This window comes from Puma concolor, chromosome B4, assembly GCF_028749965.1.
Source record: "Puma concolor isolate L17-30 chromosome B4, mPumCon1.1.hap2, whole genome shotgun sequence".
Lineage (NCBI taxonomy): Eukaryota > Metazoa > Chordata > Mammalia > Carnivora > Felidae > Puma > Puma concolor.
The window spans coordinates 12533889-12557939 of record NC_141673.1 but is presented as its reverse complement, the minus strand read 5'-3'; the positions used below and the strand labels follow the sequence as shown (position 1 = coordinate 12557939).

Genomic DNA, 24051 nt, shown 5'->3' with positions numbered 1-24051 from the left:
TTCTTCAGGGTGGAATCCCAGAGAACCCCACGTCTCAGATGCCTAAGGATGCTCCAGCCCTGGGCCTCCCGGGGCAGAATCCCTATGACTTCCCCCAGTGTGCCCTGGGGAGCCCTCAGGTCTTGAAGCTCTGGTTCCCTGATGTGGAAATGCTAGCTTGGGACCCAAGTCTCTGTCTTAAGGGTAACAGGGAATGATGTCTAGAAAGGACCTTGTGCCAAACGGCTGTGGCACATGCCATAAGGCATCCAGGTTGAGCTCTCGAATCCCACCAGATGGTCTGAGTCCTGGTCAGCCTCCGCTGGCTTTGTTACCTGGGGCAAGTTACATAACCTCTCTGTTGTTGAGTTTCACATCTGTCAGATAAGAACAGTGATAGCACGTGTATCAGTTGGGGTTGCTGTTTTGGGAAGCCCTCAGCCCAGTGCCTGCCAGAGAGGAAGCGTCCAGAGCTGTTAGCCTCGGTGGTTTTTTACCGGTGTCATCATCGTCGCTGGGGCATAGTCTAAGTGAGTGACAGAGCTAAGGAGCTCTGGCTCCAGTGCAGCCTCTGGTTGGTCTTGGTGTCACCGGGCAATGAGCAGTCACTGGCTGGTGGCAGCCACATTCATAGGTCAGGTTGCAGGCTGTGGGGTAGATCCGATTCTTCCTTGGGAGCTAAAGCCTTTGCCTGACCCTACGGATAGAAGCGGTGAATAGGTTTTGTTCCCTCACTGAGCTCAAAGAAATAAGAGTAAAGTGCCGGATTTCCGCTCTTCTGGTTTTAGAAGAAAAAAAAAAAGACACACACACACACACACACACACACACACACACACAAAACCCTCAGTGTCTTCTAATTAGCTTGGGGCTGTCACCCCATAGAGAAACAGAGAATCAGGACAAGTTAACTCTCTACCTCCTTACCAAGAAGGTCTCTGTCAAGGCTGGCATTCTGCAGACTTCTGTCCTTCATGCGCCACCTTCTTGATTTCTATCCGCCCTGTGCCACCTCTCCTTTACTTTCATAGTATTTTCTTTTTATTGGCTCGCCATTTTTAGTATGACCTCATCCTGTGTGATTACATTCATGAAATCATGAAGTAATTCATGTTTGTTTTTCTCTCCTTCGTTGAAGTTAATGTGCATCTCTCAACATGTCTTTAAGTTTGTCCGTGAACCCACCTGATGTGACCCTGCGTAGCACCTTCCGGTGACTCCAATGACAGCAGTATGGGGTCAGAGCTTGGATCTTGCATCAGAAGATCTGGGTTCATGTGCCAGCTCTGCCCCTTCCCGGCACTTCCTGTGTCCCCCGGGCAAGTGACGGAGCCTCTGGGGGACGCCTGCCTCCATGAACATGGCAAAGGCCACTGAAAAGTGCTGTGGAGAACCAAACTGCCGTGTAAGATTCATAGAGAACTGGGCTTTGTTCCTGATGGGGAAGGCAGAGGAGGGAAGGGGAGAGCCCGGGGTGAGAGGGAGAGGAGGAGAGAACAGAACCCACCAGACTGTGTGAGGCTGAGCCCAGCAGCATTTAAGAACAGACAGAGGTGTCCCCTGTTCGACTGGAACTTGTTTGCATTGAGGCAGTAAAAACCCCGGATGGTTAACTTTATGTATCAACTTGACTGGGCCATGGTGTCCAGATATTTGGTCAAACATTATTTTAGGGGCTCCTGGGTGGCTCAGTCAGTTGAGCGTCTGACTTTAGCTCAGCTCATGATCTTGCGGTTCATGAGTTTGAGCCCCGCATCAGGCTCTGTGCTGACAGTGTGGAGCCTGCTTTGGATCCTCTGTCCCCCTCTCTCTCTGCCCCCCTCTCTCTCTGCCCCTCCCCTGCATGTTCTCTCTCTCTCTCTCTCTCTCTCTCTCTCTGTCTCAAAAATAAGTAAACCTTTTTTTTTTTTTAATTTTTTTTCAACATTTATTTATTTTTGGGACAGAGAGAGACAGAGCATGAACGGGGGAGGGGCAGAGAGAGAGGGAGACACAGAATCGGAAACAGGCTCCAGGCTCTGAACCATCAGCCCAGAGCCCGACGCGGGGCTCGAACTCACGGACCGCGAGATCGTGACCTGGCTGAAGTCGGACGCTTAACCAACTGCGCCACCCAGGCGCCCCAAAAATAAGTAAACCTTTAAAAAACATTACTAAAAAAAATTATTCTAGATGTTTCTGTGAAGGTATTTTTTAAATGAGATGGGTAGACTTTGAGTAAAGCAGGTTACTCTCCATAGTGTGGGTGGGCCTCGTCTAATTAAGTTATGGTTTCAGTAGAAGACTGGCCTCTTGGACGAGGGAATTCGCCAGCAGACAGACTCTGGACTCGAGCCGCATCTGTTCCCTAGGTCTCCTGCCTGCTGGCCTGCCCACATTCACATGAGCCAATCCAATAAAATAAATTTCTCTCAACAGATGGAGAGAGGTGAGAGAAGGAGAGGGACCGAGGGAGGGGGGAGGGCGGGATCAGTAGCATCTTCTGTACTCACAAGGGGGAAGGAAGAGCATGTCACAGGCACTTTGGCCAGCCACGTCACCTCTCTGCTTTCACAGCCTTGCTCCCTCTTACCCGGACAGTTTTACCAAACCCTCCTTCATGAGGCTGAAATTTTCTTCAGTTAGGTACTATAATTGGTTACACCAACTTTAAAATTGTGGGTTGCAGAAGTCATGCCCCCACTGTAAGGTATCTTTGAGTTCCTCTATGGCCTGTGGTTACAGAATGGCGGGGGGAGAGGCAGCCAGAGTTTTGAGTAAGGATGGCTCAGCAACTTAGGAAACTGGTGGAACTTTCCACGCTGGGTCCTCAGAGACTTGCTCATCTGGAACACAGGCCTCAAGACAGTTTGCTGGCTGGGGGAGAAAATGGCTTCTGCATGTGTGGGATTTAAAAATCTATTTTGTGGGCTGCTTGAAATTTTCAAACATTTAATTTGGGGATTGATATTTTTGTAGTGGGAAATGTTCGTTTTTGTGATTGCTGTGTGCTAAGTAAGATAAAAGCAATGGAAATGCATTCTCTCATTGGCTCCTCACACAGCCCTGGAAGCTGAATGTCCTCTTTATCCCTCTTTATGCAGGGGAGAAACTAAGGCACAGAGAGTTTCAAGAAAATTCATTCAGGATGGGGGCACCTGCCTGGCTCGGTCGGTGGAGCAATGCAACTCTTGATCTTGGGGTTGTGAGTTCAAGCCTCACATTATATACATACATACATAGGAAAGAAGGAAGGAGGATTTTTATTTATTTATTTTGAGAGAGAGAAAGAGAGCTGGAGCGTGCACGCGAGTGGGGCGGGGCAGAGAGGGGGTGGGAGAGAGAGAATCCCAAGCAGGCTTCGTGAGGTCAACACAGAGCCTGACGCGGGGCTTGAACTCACGAACCGTGAGATCATGACCTGAGCTGAAATCAGATACTTAACCCACTGAGCCATCCAGGCTCCTGGAAACAATAAAAAAAATTTTTTTAACCAATTCATCCAGGGTCACACAGCTAATGAGTGCTCAAGTCAGGACTTGATGTGGGATTTGTCTATGTCCAGATCCCACGCTCCTAACTTCTTCACCTCACTGCTCCCCCTTAGAACTGAAAGGAGTGTGCTGGGTTTCCTCTCGAGTGAAAAATATCCAGATGCATCTGGAATGATTTTGTTTGTAATGGTTCTTCCTACAGTTTCCCACCCGCACTGTTAGCGTATTGTTTCATCCTTGTGCGTGTCCCCACGTGGCAGGAAGTGCAGGTGGAGGTGCCACCACTGCCCTGCCTCTCTTGGTGGGGGACAGGGGGCAGGGAGAGGGGGGACGGGAGAAGCTTCCAGAGCCGCCCGACATTCAACCTGTGTCTCCAGCCAGAACTGGGTCACATGGCCACTTCTAGCGGCAGGGGAGACCAGAAGAGCTAAGTTCTGTGGCCAGTGGAGAGTGAGCGCCTTTGACAAGGACAAATTCTGCAGCAGTCGGCTTCACGAGGTGGAGTTAATAAGTGTCTACTGACGTCATCGCAGAGCGCATTAACACACATACAGGCTCCGGCGCGGCCAGGTGGGTGAGTTCCCACGCTGCCTTTCCAGAAGGAGTGCCCAGCTGGCCCGCGCCCCAAGAGGATCAATCAGAATGGCAGAGGCTCTAGAGATCACGTCCAGAGCAGCCACAGGAATTGAGGGTTAGTGTGGAGGACAGATTAAGGGGGGGGAACATGGTACTTTCTAAAAATATTCAAAGGACTGCCAAGTGGGAGGAAGATTACCTGCACAACAGCTACCAAGGGATCAATAGAGGACAAAGGATGGGAGTATTTCAAGTATTACAGGGGCCCCTGGGCGGCTCAGTCGGTTAAGCATCTGACTTCAGCTCAGGCCGTGATCTCCCAGTTCGTGGGTTCGAGACCCGCCTTGGGCTCTGGGCTGACAGCTCAGAGCCTGGAGCCTGCTTCAGATTCTGTATAACCCCCTCCCTTCCTCTGCCCCTCCCCCACTCACCCTCTGCCTCTCTCTGTCTCTGTCTCTCTCTCTCTCTCTCTCAAAAATAAATAAACATTTGGGGCGCCTGGGTGGCGCAGTCGGTTAAGCGTCCGACTTCAGCCAGGTCACGATCTCACGGTCCGTGAGTTCGAGCCCCGCATCAGGCTCTGGGCTGATGGCTCAGAGCCTGGAGCCTGTTTCTGATTCTGTGTCTCCCTCTCTCTCTGCTCCTCCCCCGTTCATGCTCTGTCTCTCTCTGTCCCAAAAATAAATAAACGTTGAAAAAAAAAAAAATTAAAAAAAATAAAAATAAAAATAAATAAACATTAAAAAAATTTTTTTGGGGGGGTGCGCCTGGGTGGCTCAGTCAGTTAAGCATCTGACTTCGGCTCAGGTCATGATCTCACAGTTCGTGGGTTCCAGCCCCGCGTCGGGCTCTGTGCTGACAGCTCAGGGCCTGGAGCCTGCTTGGGAATCTGTGTCTCCCTCTCTCTCTGTGCCTCCCCTGTTTGCGCTCTGTCTCTCTCTCTCTCTCTCTCTCTCTCTCTCTCTCAAAAATAAACATTAAAAAAAAAAAAGATTTAAAAAAAAATTTTTTTTTTAATTTAAGTGTTACAGAGGTTTATTGTCCTGGTAGGTATGACCTCATCCTTCATTCAGTTAGTTACTCAGCAAACACGCACCCCGCAGGTTTATCGGGGGGCCAGGTCCCATCTGATGTATGAATTCCTGAGCTGTGTAATCTCCACCCAGGAGCTCACGACCTAATGGGAGAGACAGACAGCCGCTCACAGCCTAATGGGAGAGGCAGACAGAAACAAAGAAATCAATTCCGTAGAGTTATTTTAACAGCCCTGCTGAGCAGAACTTGTAGCTGTGGCCTGTGTGAAATGCTGCTGGCCCAGTGAGGGAAGGAGCAGGTCCTCTAGGGGGTCAGGGCAGGCTCCGCGTGGTGACCTGACTTTGATCTGGGCGTAGGAGCAAGATTTAGGGTGGGCAGGAGGGCAGGAGGACAAGCAGGCCCCGCCGGGGCACAGGCAGAAGGCCAGGGCCGTCTCCACCCTGAGCCCTGCCCACCAAGCCCCGGGAAGCCTGGGAGTTCCAGTCCCACAGCCTTGTTTGATCTGAAGTTGCGGGGTTGGTTTGATCAACAATTTTTTTTCTTTAATGTTTATTCTATTTCTGAGAGATGGAGAGAGAGTGCGAGCAGGGGAGGGGCAGAGAGAGGGAGACACAGAATCGGAAGCGGGCCCCAGGCTCCAAGCCGTCAGCACAGAGCCCGACACGGGGCTCAAACCCCTGAACCGCGAGATCGTGACCCGAGCCGAAGCTCAAACACTTAAGCAATGGAGCCACCCAGGCGACCCAACAAATGTCTTTAAACACCCAGGCTTTTTGTCCTGAGCTTGTCACCTCCTGGGCCCAAGCTGCAGGTACCCCATTCCCAGGAGAGAGAAAGGAAGGAAGAAGAGGGAGGAAGGGTTTTCTCCTCCCCGAGCTGTGTCTCTGTGTCCCAGAAAGGACGTCTCCCCCGCCACTGCCCAGCAGACACCCCTCTTCTCCCCGAAACCAAAACAAGGCCGCTTGCCCACTTCTGGAGCAGGTGCTGCAGAGGGGAGCAGGGTGGCCACTCTGGGCAGGGAAGGGAGGAATGGCTGCTGGGTGGGTCCTGGTGCAGGCCGGTGCCAGCTTTGAGGATAGCAGAGCTCCCTCTGCCTCAGCAGCCTCGCCTCTCCCCTCCAGTTGCCTCACTGCCCCTGGGACTTTCTCCCTCCCTCGGGCCACTTCTCCCCAGTGCCTGAGAGTCACCCTCCAGCCCCTCTTCTGTCTTCTTCCCGACATCCTCGATGACTCATCGTTGATGAGTTCATTCGGCAAGGCCAATGCCGTTCCTCTCCCAAGAACCTCCCTTTCCACCTGCCCAGCCCGGCACCTTGTGCTCTGGGCTCCGCTCAGACGGCACCTCCTCGCTGACACCTTCCCTGTTCCCTCTGCGGGTGCTCACTGCCCCCCGCCCCGTCTCCTGGCTCTCACAGCAGCCCTGAACTGGCCTCAGCCATGCCACCCTGCTCTGAAAATGTTTGTCCACCTGTCATCCCTGACCACTTTGGGACCTCCTGAAGGGCAGGGATTCTGTCCTTTCCTTTGCCTCTGGAGCACCTGCCGCAGGGCTGGACAGATAATAGCCACTCAGAAAATGTCATGGAGGGCAGAGAGGTGGACGAGCGGGAGATGGTGGGAAGCAGGTGCACAGAAAGCAGTTGTGGGGCAGGACAACTAGCAGGGGGTGGAGGCAGAGGGCCGGTAGGGAGGGAGCGAGGAGGCGGACAGAGGGCGGGTATTACCAACAGCAAATTTCAAACATCGTATCACTTCTCTCATGAATATTTCAGTACATCTCTAACAGGTAAGGAATAGGATTCTTACTTAAAAACAGACAAACAAGCTGCAGCCCCAGTACCATTATACACTTGAAAAAAAAGTATACAAACGGAGCGACAGTAAACACTGAAAGGAAGTCCCCAAAAGGATCTCTGGTTCCCTTGAGTGACGTGAGTGGGTGGTGTTTCTGCCGGAGAGCTGGCGTTCTGTAAATGTGATCTAAAAGGAAGGTGGCTGTGCACGCCCTTGCTAGGGTGAGGGCCTCAAAAGAAGGCCTGTGGGGGCCACTCGGAGCTGACAGGCCGTGTCATCGTTGTCTTTCTCACGGTCCGCCGACTTGCGTTGGATCCTTCTCCCCTGGGCCTGGACCATGGCCTGAGACAGAACCAGGTCTGCGGGTCGTCACCGGCCTTGAAGACCATCCTCACTGCTCACAAGCCACACTTTGTTGAATCGAAGACACTGTGGGGTGTGTGAAAAGAAAAAAATGCCAGCCGAGCGCTGGCAGGTCATTATTTGTAAGAGCCACCCCAATATCAGAAGGGTTCAAAGTGGGAAGGGGGAGGGGAGCTCACAGAGAAACACAGTGTGCGATATCGGGGCAGGTAGGGTGGGGACTCAGCCTTGTACCGGAGCGGCGAGGCAGTCTGGGGGCTGTTGGCCTTGGACAAACACTCAACAAGCCTCTCCTCTTTGTCCCACCGGAGGGTAGACCCCGGCGAGAGAGAGAGAGAGAGAGAGAGAAAGAGGGAGAGGGATAGGTCCCCAAGAGCTCTGGGTCCACCCTAGTTTGGTAGAGACGTCCTTGAATAGCCAAGCAGCGTGAGATACACAGTGGGTTTAGACCCCACACAGGCCCAGCTCTGCGTCCCTGCTCCCCCACTTCCGGGCGTTGGACCTCAGCTGCCCCCATGCATGGTAGGGACCGTGGGGAGGTGACCCGAGACGAGGTACACTGAGCAGGTTACACAGGCTCAGTGAATGCCAGTCATTTTTGTCACTGTTCTTCATGATGTTACCGTCACAACGCAGGATGACCATACAGGTCACAGTGACACAGTCCCCTCAGTTGGCAAATACACTGAGGAGCTGTCACCAGGGTAGGGCCTTAAAAGACGAGCAGGGATCAGCCGGTCCGTTTCCTCCTCTGTGCCAGCACATCCGGATCTCACACCGTGTCCTATCTCAGTGCCCAGTCTTTTCTGTCATGCCACTCTCACCTTTGTGAGGGCCATTGTGGCCTCCCACTGGACCGTCAACTTGCTGTGGGCAGGACCTGGTTGGTTTTGCTCACCAGAATCTCTCCCAGCACCCGGATGGCAACAAGCAATGAGTTCGTTCAAGAGGCACATAAGGTCGTGGTTAAGAGTATGGATGTGGTAGGGGCGCCCGGGTGACTTCGGCTCAGGTCATGATCTCACAGTCTGTGGGTTCGAGCCCCGCATCGGGCTCTGTGCTGACAGCTCGGAGCCTGGAGCCTGCTTCCGATTCTGTGTCTCCAGCTATCTCTGCCCCTCCCCCACTTGTGCTAGCTCTCACCCTCTCTCTCTCTTTCTCTCTCTCTGTCTCTCAAAAATAAGTAAGTGTAAAAAAAAATTTAAAGGGTAAGGATGCAGTAACCAGACCTCTCTGAGTCTGAACCTCTGCTCTGCAATGTGGAAGCTGTGTGACCATGGGCAAGACACTGACCTCTCTGTGCTCCTCAGTTTATTCATCCTCTGTCTTAAGGATTATGGTGAGAGGTTCGTGTGAAGGCCCGAGTCCCATGATTGGTGCTTACTGAGCGTCCAGTGAGCGTGCTGGTGGTGATGGTTGTCATCGTCCTCTGTGGCCCAGATGCGTGACCGAATGGTAGAAAGGCGTGCCAGGCAGAAGCCCAGGGGCATGCAAGAACAAGGCCCCAGCAGGAGCAGAACACAGCCAGTCTTGGCTGAGGTCAGTCCCAAATGTCCCTCTCGGCCCCTGAAGATTTCAGGATTTTGACCCTCAGGCAGCTGAGGGCGGTTGGAAGTGCGGAGGTGGGGGCGGGGGGGGGGGGGATCCTGGATAATTTTCAGACAGAAGAAGGTACTGGTTGGATTTGTGTTTGAAGAGAAGAGGGTGGAGGTGATGGTCTAGGCCTCGGATAGGTGACAGGGCCTGAATGAGAGCTGATAATGGAGCCGGGGGCAACTCGCAGATGTGTTGAGTAGTGGGAATTCCCAGATGTAGTGGCCGGCCGTTGGAATGTGCAGGGTGGTGAGGAGAAGGCTCTAGGCTGCTCCCCCACCCCCAGGGCTGACTTTGGCAGCAGGTGGTCCTGGCCATGATTCCACCGAGCACCCGCAGACGCGGACTTCTCCAAAAGCAGTGGAAGGAGCCAAGAAGGCGACTGTCTTCCAGCTGTTTGGGGTCCCCCCAAGAGAGAGCAGGCAGGGAGCAGGGGCGGGGAGCTGGCGTGTCCTCGGTGGCCACTCTTGCCCGCTCTCAGCCCAGGTCACAGTCATGGTACTTAATGAGTCATGACTCATTACTGCTCTTACCTGATGTCATGCACGCATTGTCTGGCTACAAAGTCTCAGTGTGAGGCAGGCAGCCTTATCTCGGTTTCCCAGAGGAGAAAGCAGACCGGAGAGGGCCTGCCGTCCCCAAGTTAGGACACGAAGCTAGACTCGCCGCACTCCAAGGCCTGTGCCACTGCCTAGCCTGACTCTGCCTGCCATCCCACCAGGCCGACTCTCCGGAGCCTTCCCAGAAGGTGGCGTCTGCAGCAGGCATGACGCGGGGAGAGGGGACAGGCACGCACGGGCCCAGCGGCCCACGGCCACAGGACTGCCGGCCCCCGACGGCAGCCGGGGAGGCTGGCAGGGCCTGGCGTCCTCGGGAGCTGGGACAAGAGCAGAACAGCTCCCGGGACCTTTGACGACTGCCACCCACAGCCCAGAGGCCAGCGAGCATTCTCCTGGAACCAGTAACCACTGTCAGTGTTCATACTCCCCCTTCCTGAAATAGCAAGCTGAGCCACTTCTGTGGTCAAAAAGCAAAAACAAAACAAATATCCCCAGGTTCCTGTGGGTTTCCATTTCTGCCCTTGATGGAGTACGCCTACCGCCCCGGAAAGTCTCACTGAGGATGTGTGAAAACCCCCCGGTCGGGCCATCTGCTCCCCGGCCTACGGGGAGGTGGCCGCGAGGCCCCAGGCTGGGCCCATCCTGCTCTGGACACACCTGTCTCCTCCTGAGTTTGCCCGGGTGGACCTCGCACCTCCTCCCCTCCCTCCTCTTCCTCCTTCCTCCTCTTCCTCCCCCTGTTGAGGCTGACTGAAACCCCAGCCCCCCAGAAGACTCCAGCGTCCGCCTGGCTCTGCCCGCTGCTGGCGTCGGGACTAGAGAGCTGTGCTCGGGGGGACCTCAGACCCGTGCTCCGGCTCCCGCACCCCCCGATTCCCTGGCCTGGCACCTCCTCCGGCTTCTGAGTGCCCCGCCACCCCTTAACGGCCACTTGCCTGTCCAAGATGACCTTGATCCCTTCTAAAACCGCGCTGCCCCTCCCCCAGAAGAGAGGCGCCCCTCATGTTCAGGCGTCCCCCGGGGGGCCTAGTTGAGGCAGCGCTGACAGGCCTGCTGGTGGAGCGAGGGATGGGGAGGAGGGGGCAGGGGGGCGCTTCCGGGAAGGCTGAGCTCCCCGGCCCCTGGTGACCACTGTGTGACCTCCTGGCACCTCAGTGTCCTCATCAGTTAGACGAGGGCAGTGACACACACGTCACAGGCTTGGGAGGATTCAGCTGCCTGCTTTGTGTAAACAGCTAACGGCACTTGGTGTGTCAGGGGCTGTAACTGGAGAGGGTTGTTGCCGAGGAAGGGCACGCGGGCCAGGTTGAGGGCTGGGGAGCCTTGGAGTCTTTGGGGCACAGGATGGACACGGTCCCTTCCAGGTTTCAGAAAGCTCACTCTGAGGCAGGAAGGGCATGGGGTGGGGGAGGGTTGGGGGAGGGGTGGGTGGGGGAGCCAGGCAGGAGGGGCCGGGGCAGTGGCCTGTCAGGCAGAGGCAGAGGGCAAGGTGACAGGGGCTCAGGTAGGACAGAGAATCCAGAGCTGGAGTTGGCAGAACACCGTGACCAGAGTCAGAGATGACTCGTCCTCTGGCCCGTGTGGCTGGGGACCGCTGAGGTGCGGTTTCTGGAGGAGTAGCACACTAGTGTGTTTAGCCACTGCCCCACCCCCCCACCGAACCCTCCAGAGTAGAGCCTGGCTTCCTCCGCTCAGCTCTCTTTAGCAAGCATATGAGTCCCCGAGGGCAGGGAGTGTGCCGCAAAGAAGCCACACTCGGGACTTCATTGTGGGACGAATGAGCCCACCCTTCAACACTTTGAAAGGAAGCCGTCCTCACGCCCCCAGCCCCATCCCCACAGCCATAGCCCGGGGAGAAAAACACCCCGTCCTGCTGCCGTGTCCCTACCCTGATGCCCCTGCTGCCTGGCTTGTGTCCCGAGCAGCTACCCCAGCGTCCATCTGGCCACAGGACTCAAGGCGGGACCCGGGATGGAACTGAGGTCAGGCCAATTTCGAAACCAACGTCATGAAAGCCACAGTTATAGGGAGCTGACTGCCAGCCCAGCCCAGGCATTGTCCTGCAGGGTGGGCCCGCCTGCCTGGCCAGATGAGGGCCCTGCCCGGTCACAGGGCCGGGGCTCAGAGTGCGCCTCAGCCCCTTTGGGCACCGGGGGGCGGGGGCCACATCTGTCTCGTCCACCATTGTGTCCATCCCCAGTGCCTGGCACATGACCGTGCAGCCTGTGAAGGGTCACTTGGCCCCCCTGGGCCTCAGCTCTGTGTGAACAGAGAGACTGAGCCTGCTGTTCAGGACTGCGGAACAGTCGCTGGGATCACAAGCTGCACGCACCCAGTCCCTTGGGTGCTGTTGGTCTGACAGGTGCCCTATGACCCTGTGCTCTCAGGTGCCCGGTGCCGGCAGGGGCCAGGCCTGGAGCCAGAGGAAAGGGCTGTGACAGAGGGGGACGTGGGATAGTGCCCAGGGTCAGAACACCAAGGGTCTTACTCCCTAACCTTAAAACGTCAACCGGTCCTGTCTTGCCCCACAGCCCTACCTAGGGTACGACACTTGCCAAAACAGGGGGTGATTTGTGTGATCAAACACTGGCCCGAAAAAGCAGGGGACCAGACTGTCTCTGTGCACTGTGGTGGAGCTGATTTAAGACCTGGCCTGCAAGGATGGATCCTAGAAGGGTACAGAGGGGAGTGACCTTGGCTCTGGTAAGCCCTCGGAGTCCGCACAACCTCAGCTAGGTAGAAGTGATGGTTGCACAGCATTGTGGAGACAGGAAATGCCCCTGGACTGTACACGTTAAAGCGGCTGATTTTTTGTTATGCAGTCTTCGCCTCGATTTAAAAATAAAAGAGCTGGGGGTACCTGGGTGGCTTAGTTGGTTGAGCTCTTGATTGCAGCTTTGGTCATGATCCCAGGGTCGTGGGATCAAGCATGGAGCCTACTTCAGATTCTCTCTCGCTCTCAGGGCATTTGGGTGGCTCAGTTGGTTAAGCATCTGACTTCAGCTCAGGGCATGGTCTCACAGTTCGTGAGTTCGAGCCCCACATCCGCCTGTCCGCTGTCAGCACAGAGCCGGCTTCGGATCCTCTGTCCCCCTCTCTCTCTGCCCCTCCCCTGCTCGCTCGCTCTCTCTCTAAAAAATAAAAACTAAAAAAAAGAAAGAAAATTAGGGGTGCCTGGAGTGGCTCAGTCGGTTAAGCATCCAACTTCAGGTCAGGTCATGACCTGGCAGTTTGTGGGTTCAAGCCCCGCATCGGGCTCTGTGCTGACAGCTCAGAGCCTGGAACCTGCTTCAGATTCTGTGTCTCCGTCTCTCTCTGCCCCTCCCCGCTCACTCTCCATCTCTCTCTCTCTCTCTCTCTCAAAAATAAACGTTTTAAGAAATTATACTAAAAAAATCATACATTTTTTAAGAAAATTAAAAAAAAAAGATTCTCTGTTCCTCTCTCCTCTCTCTCTCTCTCTCTCTCTCTAAAAATAAAATAAACCTTAAAAAAAAAATAAAAATAAAAAATAACAGAACTGCTACCACTTACTGAGCACCTGTTCTGTGGCAAGAACCGTACAGATGCCCTGTTTGAGTTATCACTACTCCTTTTGTGCTCTGTGGGGTGGCTGGCATCCACCCAGCCTTCAGACAGAAACCGGCTCAGAGGGGAAGGCCAGACCGCCTGTTCGTAATGGGAGTCGAGATTTAAACTACCCTGGGTCCTTTGCTTCATAGGTTAAGAATGTCTCCGGGAGGCGCGCCCCGGTGGCTCAGTCGGTTAAGCATCCGACTTCCTCTCGGGTCACGATCTCATGGTTCGTGGGTTCGAGCCCCACGTCGGGCTCTGTGCCAACAGCATGGAGCCTGCTTGGGATTCTGTTTGTCTCCCTCTCTGTGCCGCCCCCCGCCCCGCCCCGGCTCCCTCTCCCTCTCTCTCAAAATAAGTAAGCTTTAAAAAAAAAAATTCTCTGGGAGGTTTGAGAGGAAACTGGTTCCCAGTAGGGCCACTGGGAAGTGGGGCTGGGGCCGGGGAGGCAGGTAGATTTACTCTGTGTTGTGTGCCGCTTGGGAACCTTTTAAGTTTTGAACCACGTGAATGATCAAAAGATACCAACTCAAAAGATAATAGAAAGTCAAGAAGGAGCATTTTATTTGCGAAAATAAAACACTGCCTCCGTAGTTTCATGTCAGAAACCAGCCCGCCGGATTGCTGTCCCCACTCATCCGGTTGGTAGACTGAGCCGCGAGGCCTCCTCGGTGATCATAGGACGGTGACGCTCCTGGCCTCACGTGGCTGCTGTAAGAATTAAGTGACATCACAAAAGGATAAATACTGTATGAGACCACTTAAATGATGTGTTAGGTCGTCGGGATCGTAAGGACAGTGCAGTGGCGGCTGCTGAATCGTAAGGACAGTGCATCAGAATCGTAAGGACAGTGCAGTGGCGGCCAGGGGCTGCTGGAGGGGGGAATGGGGAGTTAGAGTTTCAGATTTGCAGGATGGAAAGGGTGGTGGGGCCGGCTGTACCACATCGTGAGTGTATTTGATGCTGCTGAACTATACACTTAAAAACGGTTAAGATGGCAAATGTTATGTGTATTTTAACACATTTTTAAAACGAAAAAATAATACAGGGCGCCTGAGCGGCTCAATCGGTTAAGCAGCCAACTCTTGGTTTCGGCTCAGGTCATGATCTCATCGTTTGTGGGCTCAAGCCCCGCATTGGGCTCTGCACTGACAGCGCAGAGCCTGCTTGGGATTCTCTCTCTCTCTCTCTCTCTCTCTCTCTCTCTCTCTCTCTCTCTTTCTCTTTCTCTCTCTGCCTCCCCCCCGCCATGACTCACTCTCAAAATAAATAAATAAAACTTAAAAAAAAAAAGAAGACTATAAAATGCAGCCAAAAACCAAAACAATTAAATGACAAAACGGAACAAGGTAGGTAACAGTTTGCACGCCACTTGGTCCTTCTTGAGGCCCCAAAAAGTACCCATCGTCCTTCTCCTCTCTGGCCCTTCCCGCCGCGTCCCACACCACACACCTGCACACGGCTGAGTCTGCCTGTCCAGGACCCCCCACACCGTGTAACTTGTGGTTTCTCCTCCGCAGAGAAGGCTACAGATGGCTCCCTGCAGAGCGAGGACTGGGCCCTCAACATGGAGATCTGTGACATCATCAACGAGACTGAGGAAGGGTGAGGCCCGCAGGCGAGGCGGGGGGTGGGGGACGGTCGGCCAGCCAGCCGCAGTGCAGCCTGCCTCTTGCCACATAGCCCCTCCCCATTCCCACCCCTCCTGGAGTGCAAGGGGAGACCCTCCTGTGGTCCTCCGTGCCACGAGGGCTGCAGAGGTCCTCTGAGTCCCACCCCAGGCAGGAGTGTGACATCTTAGACATTTTGGAACAAAGATTCCATCCAATGCTGTCATGAGATGGACAGGGGACCCAGAGATGCCCTTGGGGGGCTACCAGCCCACACGGCCTCTCTCAGGTCACAGCCTGGCCAACTGGACCTCTTAGGACATCACCTGGGCCACATCCTCATGGGACGCGGCCAGCTGGTGGCTCCCAGCACTGGGACATGGCCCCAAGCACTGTTCCGCACCACATGGGCTAGAAGGGGCAGGGAGACTCCCAGCTTTCTCTGTGAGCGAGAACAGACTTTCATTTCCTTAAGATTTGGAACCAGCAGGGGAGGGGGCCTGAGGGGGTCAGGGGACGTGGAGAAGGCAGTGACAATGAAGCAGAACTGAGAGCCCATCGGCATTAGCTTCTGCCAAGCATTTCTGGTACACAGGTCACCCCAGGACACATGCTGTGGAGGAGGCATCGTGGTCTGGGCTCTTGGTCTCTGACTAGCACTCTCTGACCAGCTGTGTGACCTTGGGCAAGTCACTGTACCCCCCTAGGTCTTTGTCATCAGAGGCAAATATCTCTTTAGATTCTTCCAGCAGTAAGCCCAAAGTCCCGAGGGGAGCAGAGAGGGAAAGCAGGGTCACTGTCCTCAGGAGAACCCAGGAAGGGTGGGAAGAGGTGGGACCACAGTCATCGGGAAGTACGGAACGATCTGAGAAATCAGAATCAACAGCTGGAGCGGGGACCTCATTTCGCTCTCCATTTCTCACTGGCATAATCCAGCTGGTCTTCGGGGTCCTTCTCACCCAAATGGTCCCTTTGTGGGGAAAGTGAGCCCAGGCAGCTGGAAGCGGGCAGCAGGCAGGGAGCACCGAGGGCAGCACACAGTGGCTACCGGCACCTTCCAGCATCCCCAGCAGGGGGCAGACCGCAACGGCAGGGCCACCGAGATAAAAGATGGGGGGCGGACAGGCTCAAGGAGCCCCTGAGAGGGCCTGGGGCTGCACAAACCCCCTGGAGAGGCAAGTCCCCATCTCCCTTATAAGCGTTGGCAGAACTGGGGCTCGTGCGTACTTGGGTTCAAGCGCATATGCTGTTGACTTGAGCACTTCCTGTGTTCCAGGCACTGCACGAGGCCTTAGGGACCCAGCAGCGGGCAGAGCAGATGTGACCCTTGGCCTTGAATCTCTGGTCTAGGTCTACCCCCCAGTGGGTTGTGGCCTCCCTGCCGTCCAGTCTGGGCTCCTAGCCGGGTACTGAGCGCAACAGGCCCACAGCAATGGCACACAAGCCTGGACTTCTGATTCCCAGTGCTGTGCCCTCTCTCTGGGCCGCTCTGAAACGTGGAAACAAGTCCCTTTCGAGGGTGACGGCCTGCCCCAGGGCATTGGTTGAAAACTACCCCCACCCTTCTGGGACAGGGGCCCACCCTGTCAGGGACCATGGTCCCTCACCCCACGTGTCCTGTGTGTCCATCACACCCTTGACAGGCCTCTCTCCTCCACCTTGCCTGCCGCCTTCGCTCGTGTGGCGGGACCCGTGTCGGGGTTCCTGACTTTCCTGACCCGCTCTTGACGGGCTCATCACTGAACAGACAGATGTCTGGCAGACAGCAGGACAGGCCCAGGGGCCACTCCCCAGCCTAGGAAATGTTGCTCATGCTCCTGTAGCGTACGGGGCTCTGGGAGGCCAAGTGTCAAGAGAGGACACGGTGCCCCCTCTTTGGGGGGCATCTTCTCAGCCAGGGAGCCCCAGGTGGGTGTCGTGTGACAGTGCGCACCAGGGAGATGGGGGACTGGGAGTCGTGGGCGAGGCAGATTTTAGACGTGGAAGTTGGGGGCCACAAAGGCTTTTAGGCCAGAGCATCGGGGCAACATTGATTTCACCTGCACAGAGCTGAAGGACAGGACGTAGGGGTGAGGCCACCGGCGTGCGTGGGCTGGGCGACAGATGGGGCAGGGAGGGCAGGCTGCCAGCAGAGCCTTCAGGGCTCCCCCTGCACAAGGTATGTCCACCCTCCCTACCGGGATGGCCTGGGCCTCTTCAGCCTCTCCCTCCGCCTCCCCGCACGGCCTCCATCCAGTCCCTCCCGCCTCTGCCTGAACCACTTCCCTCCTCCCCTCAGCTGGTTCCATCTCATCCTTCACGCCCAGCCGTGATGTCACCCCAGAGAGGACTCCCCTGACACCCACTCACTCTTACTGCGGGCCCCCCTTCTTTCCCACAGTGATGTGGGTCTCCCTGGTCATGTGGTCCTTGAGAGCAGACCCGCACGTTCACCAGTGTGTCCCCAGCACCCAGCATGGTGCCAGCATGTGTGACTACTTAATAAGACCTGAGTGGAAGTGTGGGTGGAGAGAGGAGGTGGCCAGGATGAGGCCCCAGGACTCTGCCCACACGTTATTCGTTTATAAACCCCAGTGTGTATCAGGAATCCTTGAGGGTGTGATGAGTATACAGATCCCGGGAGAGCTTGGTTCAGGGACCTAGGGTGGGAGCCCTGGGTTTTGCGGGTTTTTTTTTTTAATTTTTTTTTCCAACGTTTATTTATTTTTGGGGGGACAGAGAGAGACAGAGCATGAATGGGGGAAGGGCAGAGAGAGAGGGAGACACAGAATCGGAAACAGACTCCAGGCTCCGAGCCATCAGCCCAGAGCCTGACGCGGGGCTTGAACTCACGGACCGCGAGATCGTGACCTGGCTGAAGTCGGACGCTTAACCGACTGCACCACCCAGGCGCCCCAGTTTTGCGTTTTTAACAAACCCTCATACCTCCCCCCAAGAGGATTCTGGTGCAAGGGATCTGGAGAATCTCTGCCAAGTATTCATGCCCTACTGAGGACTTTGGCAGGGCAGGCAGTTTGTATTGTGATTAGAACCTGTGTGTTCAGCAGGAAACAGGACACAGGAAAGATGGATGAGTGGCTGGCTTGGATGGGATGGGATGGGATGGGATGAATGGATGGGATGGATGGATGGATGGATGGATGGACAGACGGACGGATGGACAGACAGAACCAGCCCCATTTTCCAGGGCTTCCTGATCTTAGGTAGGTGGCCCCATGTGTTGAATAAGAAGGTTCCATTCCTCAGCGCATCCTTCCTTTTGTCCTTCTTGTGCCCAGTCCCAAAGATGCCTTCCGAGCAGTGAAGAAAAGAATTGTAGGGAATAAGAACTTCCACGAGGTGATGCTGGCTCTCACGGTGAGTGCCCCATCCATCCGTCTGTCCCTCCATGGTAGAGCCACACCTCCCCCAGGCCTAGCAGGACTCCCAGCCACCCTGGGGCTCCTCTTCCAGGGGTTGAGAAGGAAAGGTCTGTGGGCAAAGCGCTGTCCTGTCTACAGTGTTGGCAGACACAGAGTGGCCATTTGGCAAAGTTCTCTCCAACTTCCTGGCATGGGGAGCAGACACCCTGAGGCCCACATCCCTCCAGACCCAGTCACGGACAGCTCGTGCCAGAGGACCTGCCAAGTGACACAGAAGCTCGGTGAACCCAGAGCTCAGCAGGGCAGAAAGCCTGGCCGGGCAAATTGGGCACTTGGATGCCCTGGAAAGTGTGCATAAAACAAATGCCGGTGGCCAAGGACGGGCCAGGCGAGAGGGGGCATCCTGGCTGTCGGAGGGGTTTGGCTGCGAGTGGAGACAGCACTCTGTCCCGGGGTCCCCAGCAGCACTTATGTCAGGTGAATCCAGCTAAAGAGCAGGGCACTTCCAGCCAGGAAGGCAGAACAAGAAACGAGGAGGGAAGTTCAGCGCCTGGTCCTGGGGCTGCAGGGTCACCATGGGATTATGGAAGTTCACTGTGGTTTCCATTTGGAGAGCCACCCTCCCTCCAGACTGTATTCGGCTCAGAAGCAGCTTCAGGACAGGCTTCTGTGGGTGCTGAGGCCACTCGGTGAGGGGCCACTAGTGGGCACACCAGCCCCCGAGCCGGGGCACTGTCCCCACTTCTCCGTGTTCCAGGGTCTCACTTGAGGGGGCCCCTCCCGTACTCAGCCTCTCCTCCGGGATGGAGGCCGAGTGCAAGGGTCCTGGGCACTCCTGCTCACGGGCCCCTCACGGCCTCCAGGTCTTGGAAACCTGCGTCAAGAACTGCGGGCACCGCTTCCACGTGCTGGTGGCCAGCCAGGACTTTGTGGAGGGCGTGCTGGTGAGGACGATCCTGCCCAAGAACAACCCACCCACCATCGTGCACGACAAGGTGCTAAACCTCATCCAGGTGAGCGCAGGCAGGCCGGGCCAAGCTCCGTGCCAGCCGCCTTCCGGGGTGGGGAGAGAGCTTCGGGCCTGGCCGGGCAGCAAGGCGCCCCCACCATCGCTGCTCTTCCATCTGCTTCCAGCTCCTTCTCACGTGGGGCCGTCTTGGTGTCCGCTGACTAGAGGTTCTGAGTGCGGGGAGGGGGCTTGGCGGGGGCTACGTGGGCGTGGCGGTCCGAGGACCAGCGAGTCAGGGCATCTCTGCTCTCTGGGGGCGGATAGGTGGGCTCGCGGGGGAGATGGCGAGCAGTAGTTACCGGCCGTGTCCCCCTGTCCCCTCTCAGTCCTGGGCTGACGCGTTCCGCAGCTCGCCCGACTTGACGGGTGTGGTCGCCGTCTACGAGGACCTGCGGAGGAAGGGCCTGGACTTCCCGATGACCGACCTGGACATGCTGTCGCCCATCCACACACCCCAGAGGGTGAGGAGACTCATCCCGCGGGAGCAGCGGGGAGGGCAGGTGGGGGAATTACCAAGCAGTTTCCCCAGCTGCTCTCTGACGCCCTTGCCCACCTCGCTGATCCCGGTTTTTGCCCTCTAGACCGTGTTCAGCTCAGAGGCGCCATCAGGGCAGAATTCTGTGGGCACTGATGCCAGCCACGGAGGAGACTCCACCCAGCACACCGCCCCCCTGCCCGTCCCGGCCGCACTCCCCAGTGACACACCCATCACGCCAACCCCTGAGCAGGTAAACAAGCCTGAGTCAGAGCCACGCGGGGCAGGGAGGGCCCCTCTCGTTATGGAAATTTCTATCCTCACAGTGGCCCCACTGGGTATGTATCATTCTTCCTGTTTCAAAGACGAGACTTAGATAAACTCACTTGCCCAGAGCCGCACAGCTCGTCAGAGATGGTGGTGGGATTCAAGCTCAAGTCTGTCTGACTCCCAGCAGACTCGGTCCTGCACCTCGGCTGTTCTCCAAAGTGTGTGCCCCACGGAGCCCCTCAGGCAGCACCGGGGAGAGTAAGTGCCCAGTAGGTGGCCCCTTCGGCAACAGCGTCTTCGTCGTCTTTGGGTGGTTTGTTTATGTGCTCAAATACGATTTCATCTGAACAGAGGTTCTGGCTAAAAACAGTTCTAACACATCTGCACAAAAAAATGTTTTAAACCCTTGCTCTGCACCCATGATGCTTCCCACAGAGCTCCAAGAAGAAGGTTTGGGGTGCAGTGTTAAGATTCCAGGGGCCGGGGCTCCTTGAGTAGCGCTGCAGGATTGAATAGCACTGTGAGTAGTGTTGGTGGGTAACCAGACTCACGACACACTGACTTAGCTTCTGTCCCTCAGTTTCTTCCTCCTGGAGTGGGGGGCAAGGCCACCTGGCAAAGCCGCCTGCCCCCCAAGGGATATCTGCAGCCGTCACCAAAATAAGCTGGATACATGCTCATTTCATTTATTTATTTTTAAGTTTGTTTATTTATTTAAGTAATCTCTGCACTCAGCATGGGGCTTGAACCTACGACCCTGGGATTAAGAGCTACATGCTCTACTGGCTGAGCCAGCCGGGCGCCCCAGTGTGCCCCCATTTTAGACGTGGCTGTTGGGGTGTGAGCTGAGGCCTTGTGTTGTCGGCATGCCCACTTTTGAGGTGTGTTATGAACTTTAGACCCATCGTACCAGCTACACGTGAAAGCTTAGCTGTTAAAGATACTGGCAAGAGAGACACAGGTCTGTGATGGAAACAAAGTGAAACTTGACCTTCCAGAGTGGACCCACTAATCTCCTGTACTGTCTCATCTGGACTTATGAACAAACCTGCCAGCAGCCCTTCACACCCCAACCTATCTGAAGAGAAGCTTCTGTACTGGGTATCTCACAATAAGTTATAAAATCACCTCCCAGAGTCACAAATATTACTAGAAAAGTTTTCCTAACTGGACATACAATTAAAGTGGTATAAAACCTGTAAAATCACCCTGTGATCCAAATTTCACGCAGCCTAGTTATGCTTTTAACCTTTCTGCCTGAAGTCTTACGTCGGCGTGGATTAAGCCTGATGACATCCAGGGTAAGAAGGTTCTCGTTAAACAAAACTGAGTAGGCGGTGTTTAGTTTCCAGCTCCCCGCTTGTCTCCTGGGGCATGTTAAAGCTTCCAGGCATCCAGTGGTATCACTCCCAGACTCTGTTGTAATTAGGTCCCATCGGACCCGGACACACTGGGCTTGTGGTCAGTAGTCTTTCCACTCATTTATACCAAGAGTGTTCATTAAATCGGCCAAATGTACCAAACATGTCCTGGGGTTTGGAAGGTGTCTGTGACCCGTAGTTACTACCTGTGTCTGCACCCGCATTTCTTCATCTGTAAAGGCTGGGATAATGATACGTGCCTCGTAAGATTGTGGTGAAGTTTAATGAGCAACAAAAGTTAAATGTTTGGCATTTGGTAGGTGGTTAATAAATGGTGGCTGCTGTCACAGGCATCGTAAATTTATATACTGACTCTCGTAATCTGAAATCAGCTAGGTCACATGCAGTTCTCAGAACGTAAGCCACTTAATAACTGGACCCATAAGGTATTCCATGGCCAAGGTTCTTCGTCCAGATTAATTTTAGAACCTCCATACCAGGGCGCCTGGATGGCTTAGTCAGTTGAGCGTCCAACTTCAGCACGGATCATGGTATCACAGCTTGTGAGTTAAAGGCCCGCATTGGGTTCTCTCCGTGTCAGCAGCATGGAGCCCACTTGAGGTCCTCTTGTCTCCCTCTCTCTCTGCCCCTCCCCCACCCATGCTTGCTCGCTCGCTCTCTCAAAAATCTTTTAAGTTTAAAAAAAAAAAAAAAGGATTTTCATATTGATGCCTTACTAGACATTCGCAGTGTCCGCAGAGTTCCTGAGACCAAGCACCCCACAGAGCCCCACAGCATAAGACACTGGACCAGTGGCCCTTCGCCACCTCACCCATGTGGAGACTGTGCAGCCTGATTTATGCTGATTCCCCAAGCTGACACCCTGGAACCCTTTGATCACTGAAAACCTGCTAACATGGTTTTAACAAGTGCTAAATCTGAGTTTCACACTCAAGGTGGGGCGTGGCACTCATGCTTGAAAGAGCCCAGGACACCAGAACAGACCAGGAGGAGCAGACCAGGAGCAAGTCCTGTCCTCACAGGAGAGGAGAGGGGAGTAAGCTGTCATCCTAGGCAGGAAGCCGGCCTGCTGATTCCCTCCTCTCCCCTGGGCGGGGAACTGCCCTCCAGGGCCTCGTTAGCTGCCATCTTGGCCCCAGGAGATGCTGGAGCCCTGCAGCCGCACTCTGTGGTGCATTTACCTTCAGCTTCTTTCCTTTTGGCCTTCCCTGAACCAGGCTCCCCAGTTTGGAGATGGTAACGGTCGGTAGACCTCTGTGAGGGGGTCTCTGGGGGGGTGGGGCAGTCCCACCACAGGCCTCTTCGTGCCGCGCTGTGGCCCAGGAGCCAAAAGGGTCCTGGCGGGTCAGCTCCCCTGGGCTAATGGCGCCAGCCTCTCCTCGTGAGCAGCGGCCCTGGCCCCCTGGCCTCTCTCACCAGGGCCAACGGTGTGTTTCAGATTGGGAAGCTACGCAGCGAGCTCGAGATGGTGAGTGGGAACGTGAGGGTGATGTCAGAGATGCTGACGGAGCTGGTCCCCACCCAGGCAGAGCCTGCAGACGTGGAGCTGCTACAGGTGAGCGAGCGCCCAGCGGTCCACGTACATTTCTCCCCCACCCACACTGCAGCTTTCGTGACTTCCTCTGAACTCCTTGGTCACAGTGGGAGGGGTTAAAACCAGGGACTCTGGACCCCAGCACTGCCATTTTCTAGTGGGAACAAAATGGCCCCTCCTGCCCCAGCTTCCTCATCTGTAAGATTGTTCTCATAAGAGCTTTTAAGGTCTGAGTGTGACATGAGAATTAAATAAGGCTTTGCATGTAAAACACCAGCCCTGGGCCTGGTTCCGAGTAGGCCCCCAGTCAATGGTATTGAGGAGAAGCTTGGAGGTGGGATTTCCCCCCTTCCAGAATTTGAAGCTTGCAGGCAGGTATGGGAGCAGCGCCGGCGTTGAGAGTAAAGAGCAGGTGGTCTCGGGCCCTGGGGCAGGTGCAAGCCACCGGCTTTCTCTCCATATGTCACATGTATTCCCGCAGTCCCATCCCCAGCTGGGAGCCACTGAAGGCACCACCCCAGCCGTGGAGGTCAGTTCACAGAGGTGCCAAGAAAGCAGGCAGTGGGGGGGGGGGGGGGGAGGGGGATGGGGGGGTGCAGCGACCAAGGCCCAGGAATCACCAGGTGTGAGTGCTGGGTTGACATGGGGACAGCTCACAAGCAATGAGCACTTCCTGCACACCAGGCTCTGATGTTAACACTTGATACGCATTCATTCTTCACTCCGTCCTCACCGCACCCAGCAGCAGACGGGTTCTCTCATTATCCCCATTTTCTAGATCAGTCAACTGAGGCAAAGAGAGGTCATGGAATGTGCCCAGGGTCATGTGGCTGGTAAGCAGCAGAACTCGAGCCCAGGAGCCTGGCTCCAGCTGCTGCTTTTCGGCTGCTGAGAGGGGTGGGTACGGAAGTGGGAACAAAGCCACAAGTGTGCTTGGTCACAGGAGGAAGAGAGGGGAGGCCCACAGGGTGTTGAAAGTGGCTCCGGCCCCTCCCTGCCCCACAGTAAAGGCAGATGAGGAAATCCTCAGAGGGGGTGGGTAACAGGGTCTGAAAGAGAACCCAGGTCAATGTCGGGGCAGTGTCTGGTCTTCATGGGGCCTCTAGGAGGAATGTGCCAGCACGTGGCCACAGTCAGCAGTGCTGACGACCATTTGAACCTCAAGACCTCGACCCAGGCGCCTGTCCACCTTGTGACAGGTACCTGAAGAAAGAAGAAGTCAGTCTTACAAAGGAAGAACTTCGAATGCTGTGGCTTTTTTTTTTTTTTCTTTCTTTCCCAAAGGAGTTTCAACATGTAACTTGCTGATTACAGATCGGTCACAGACATGGCGACTCAGTGCCATGGGGGGTCCTGGAACAGGAGGACATTAGTGGGAAAACAGCGACACTGGAAGAAAGTCTGGAGTTGAGCTCATAGGGCTGGGCTGGCGTTCACATCTTTGACAAATGCCAAACTGAGAA

The 24051-nt window shown here is 55.3% G+C and overlaps 1 protein-coding gene across 5 annotated transcripts in view; it reads left to right on the top strand.

Moving 5' to 3' along the window:
* Positions 1 to 24051, top strand: part of TOM1 (target of myb1 membrane trafficking protein) — a 43339-nt gene that overhangs the window by 5487 nt on the left and 13801 nt on the right. For 2 of the 5 annotated variants that reach the window (XM_086712383.1, XM_086712386.1), the window contains exons 1-7: positions 2386 to 2407; positions 14467 to 14551; positions 17835 to 17913; positions 18782 to 18931; positions 19254 to 19388; positions 19509 to 19655; positions 22493 to 22609. In XM_086712383.1, coding sequence (XP_086568509.1) covers positions 2398 to 2407; positions 14467 to 14551; positions 17835 to 17913; positions 18782 to 18931; positions 19254 to 19388; positions 19509 to 19655; positions 22493 to 22609 — 723 coding nt within the window. In that variant the 5' untranslated portion in view covers positions 2386 to 2397. Of the gene's footprint in view, positions 1 to 1147; positions 1385 to 2256; positions 2408 to 14466; positions 14552 to 17834; positions 17914 to 18781; positions 18932 to 19253; positions 19389 to 19508; positions 19656 to 22492; positions 22610 to 24051 lie in introns of those variants that run through there. The other 3 variants (XM_086712385.1, XM_086712387.1, XM_086712384.1) reach the window with 3 other exon arrangements.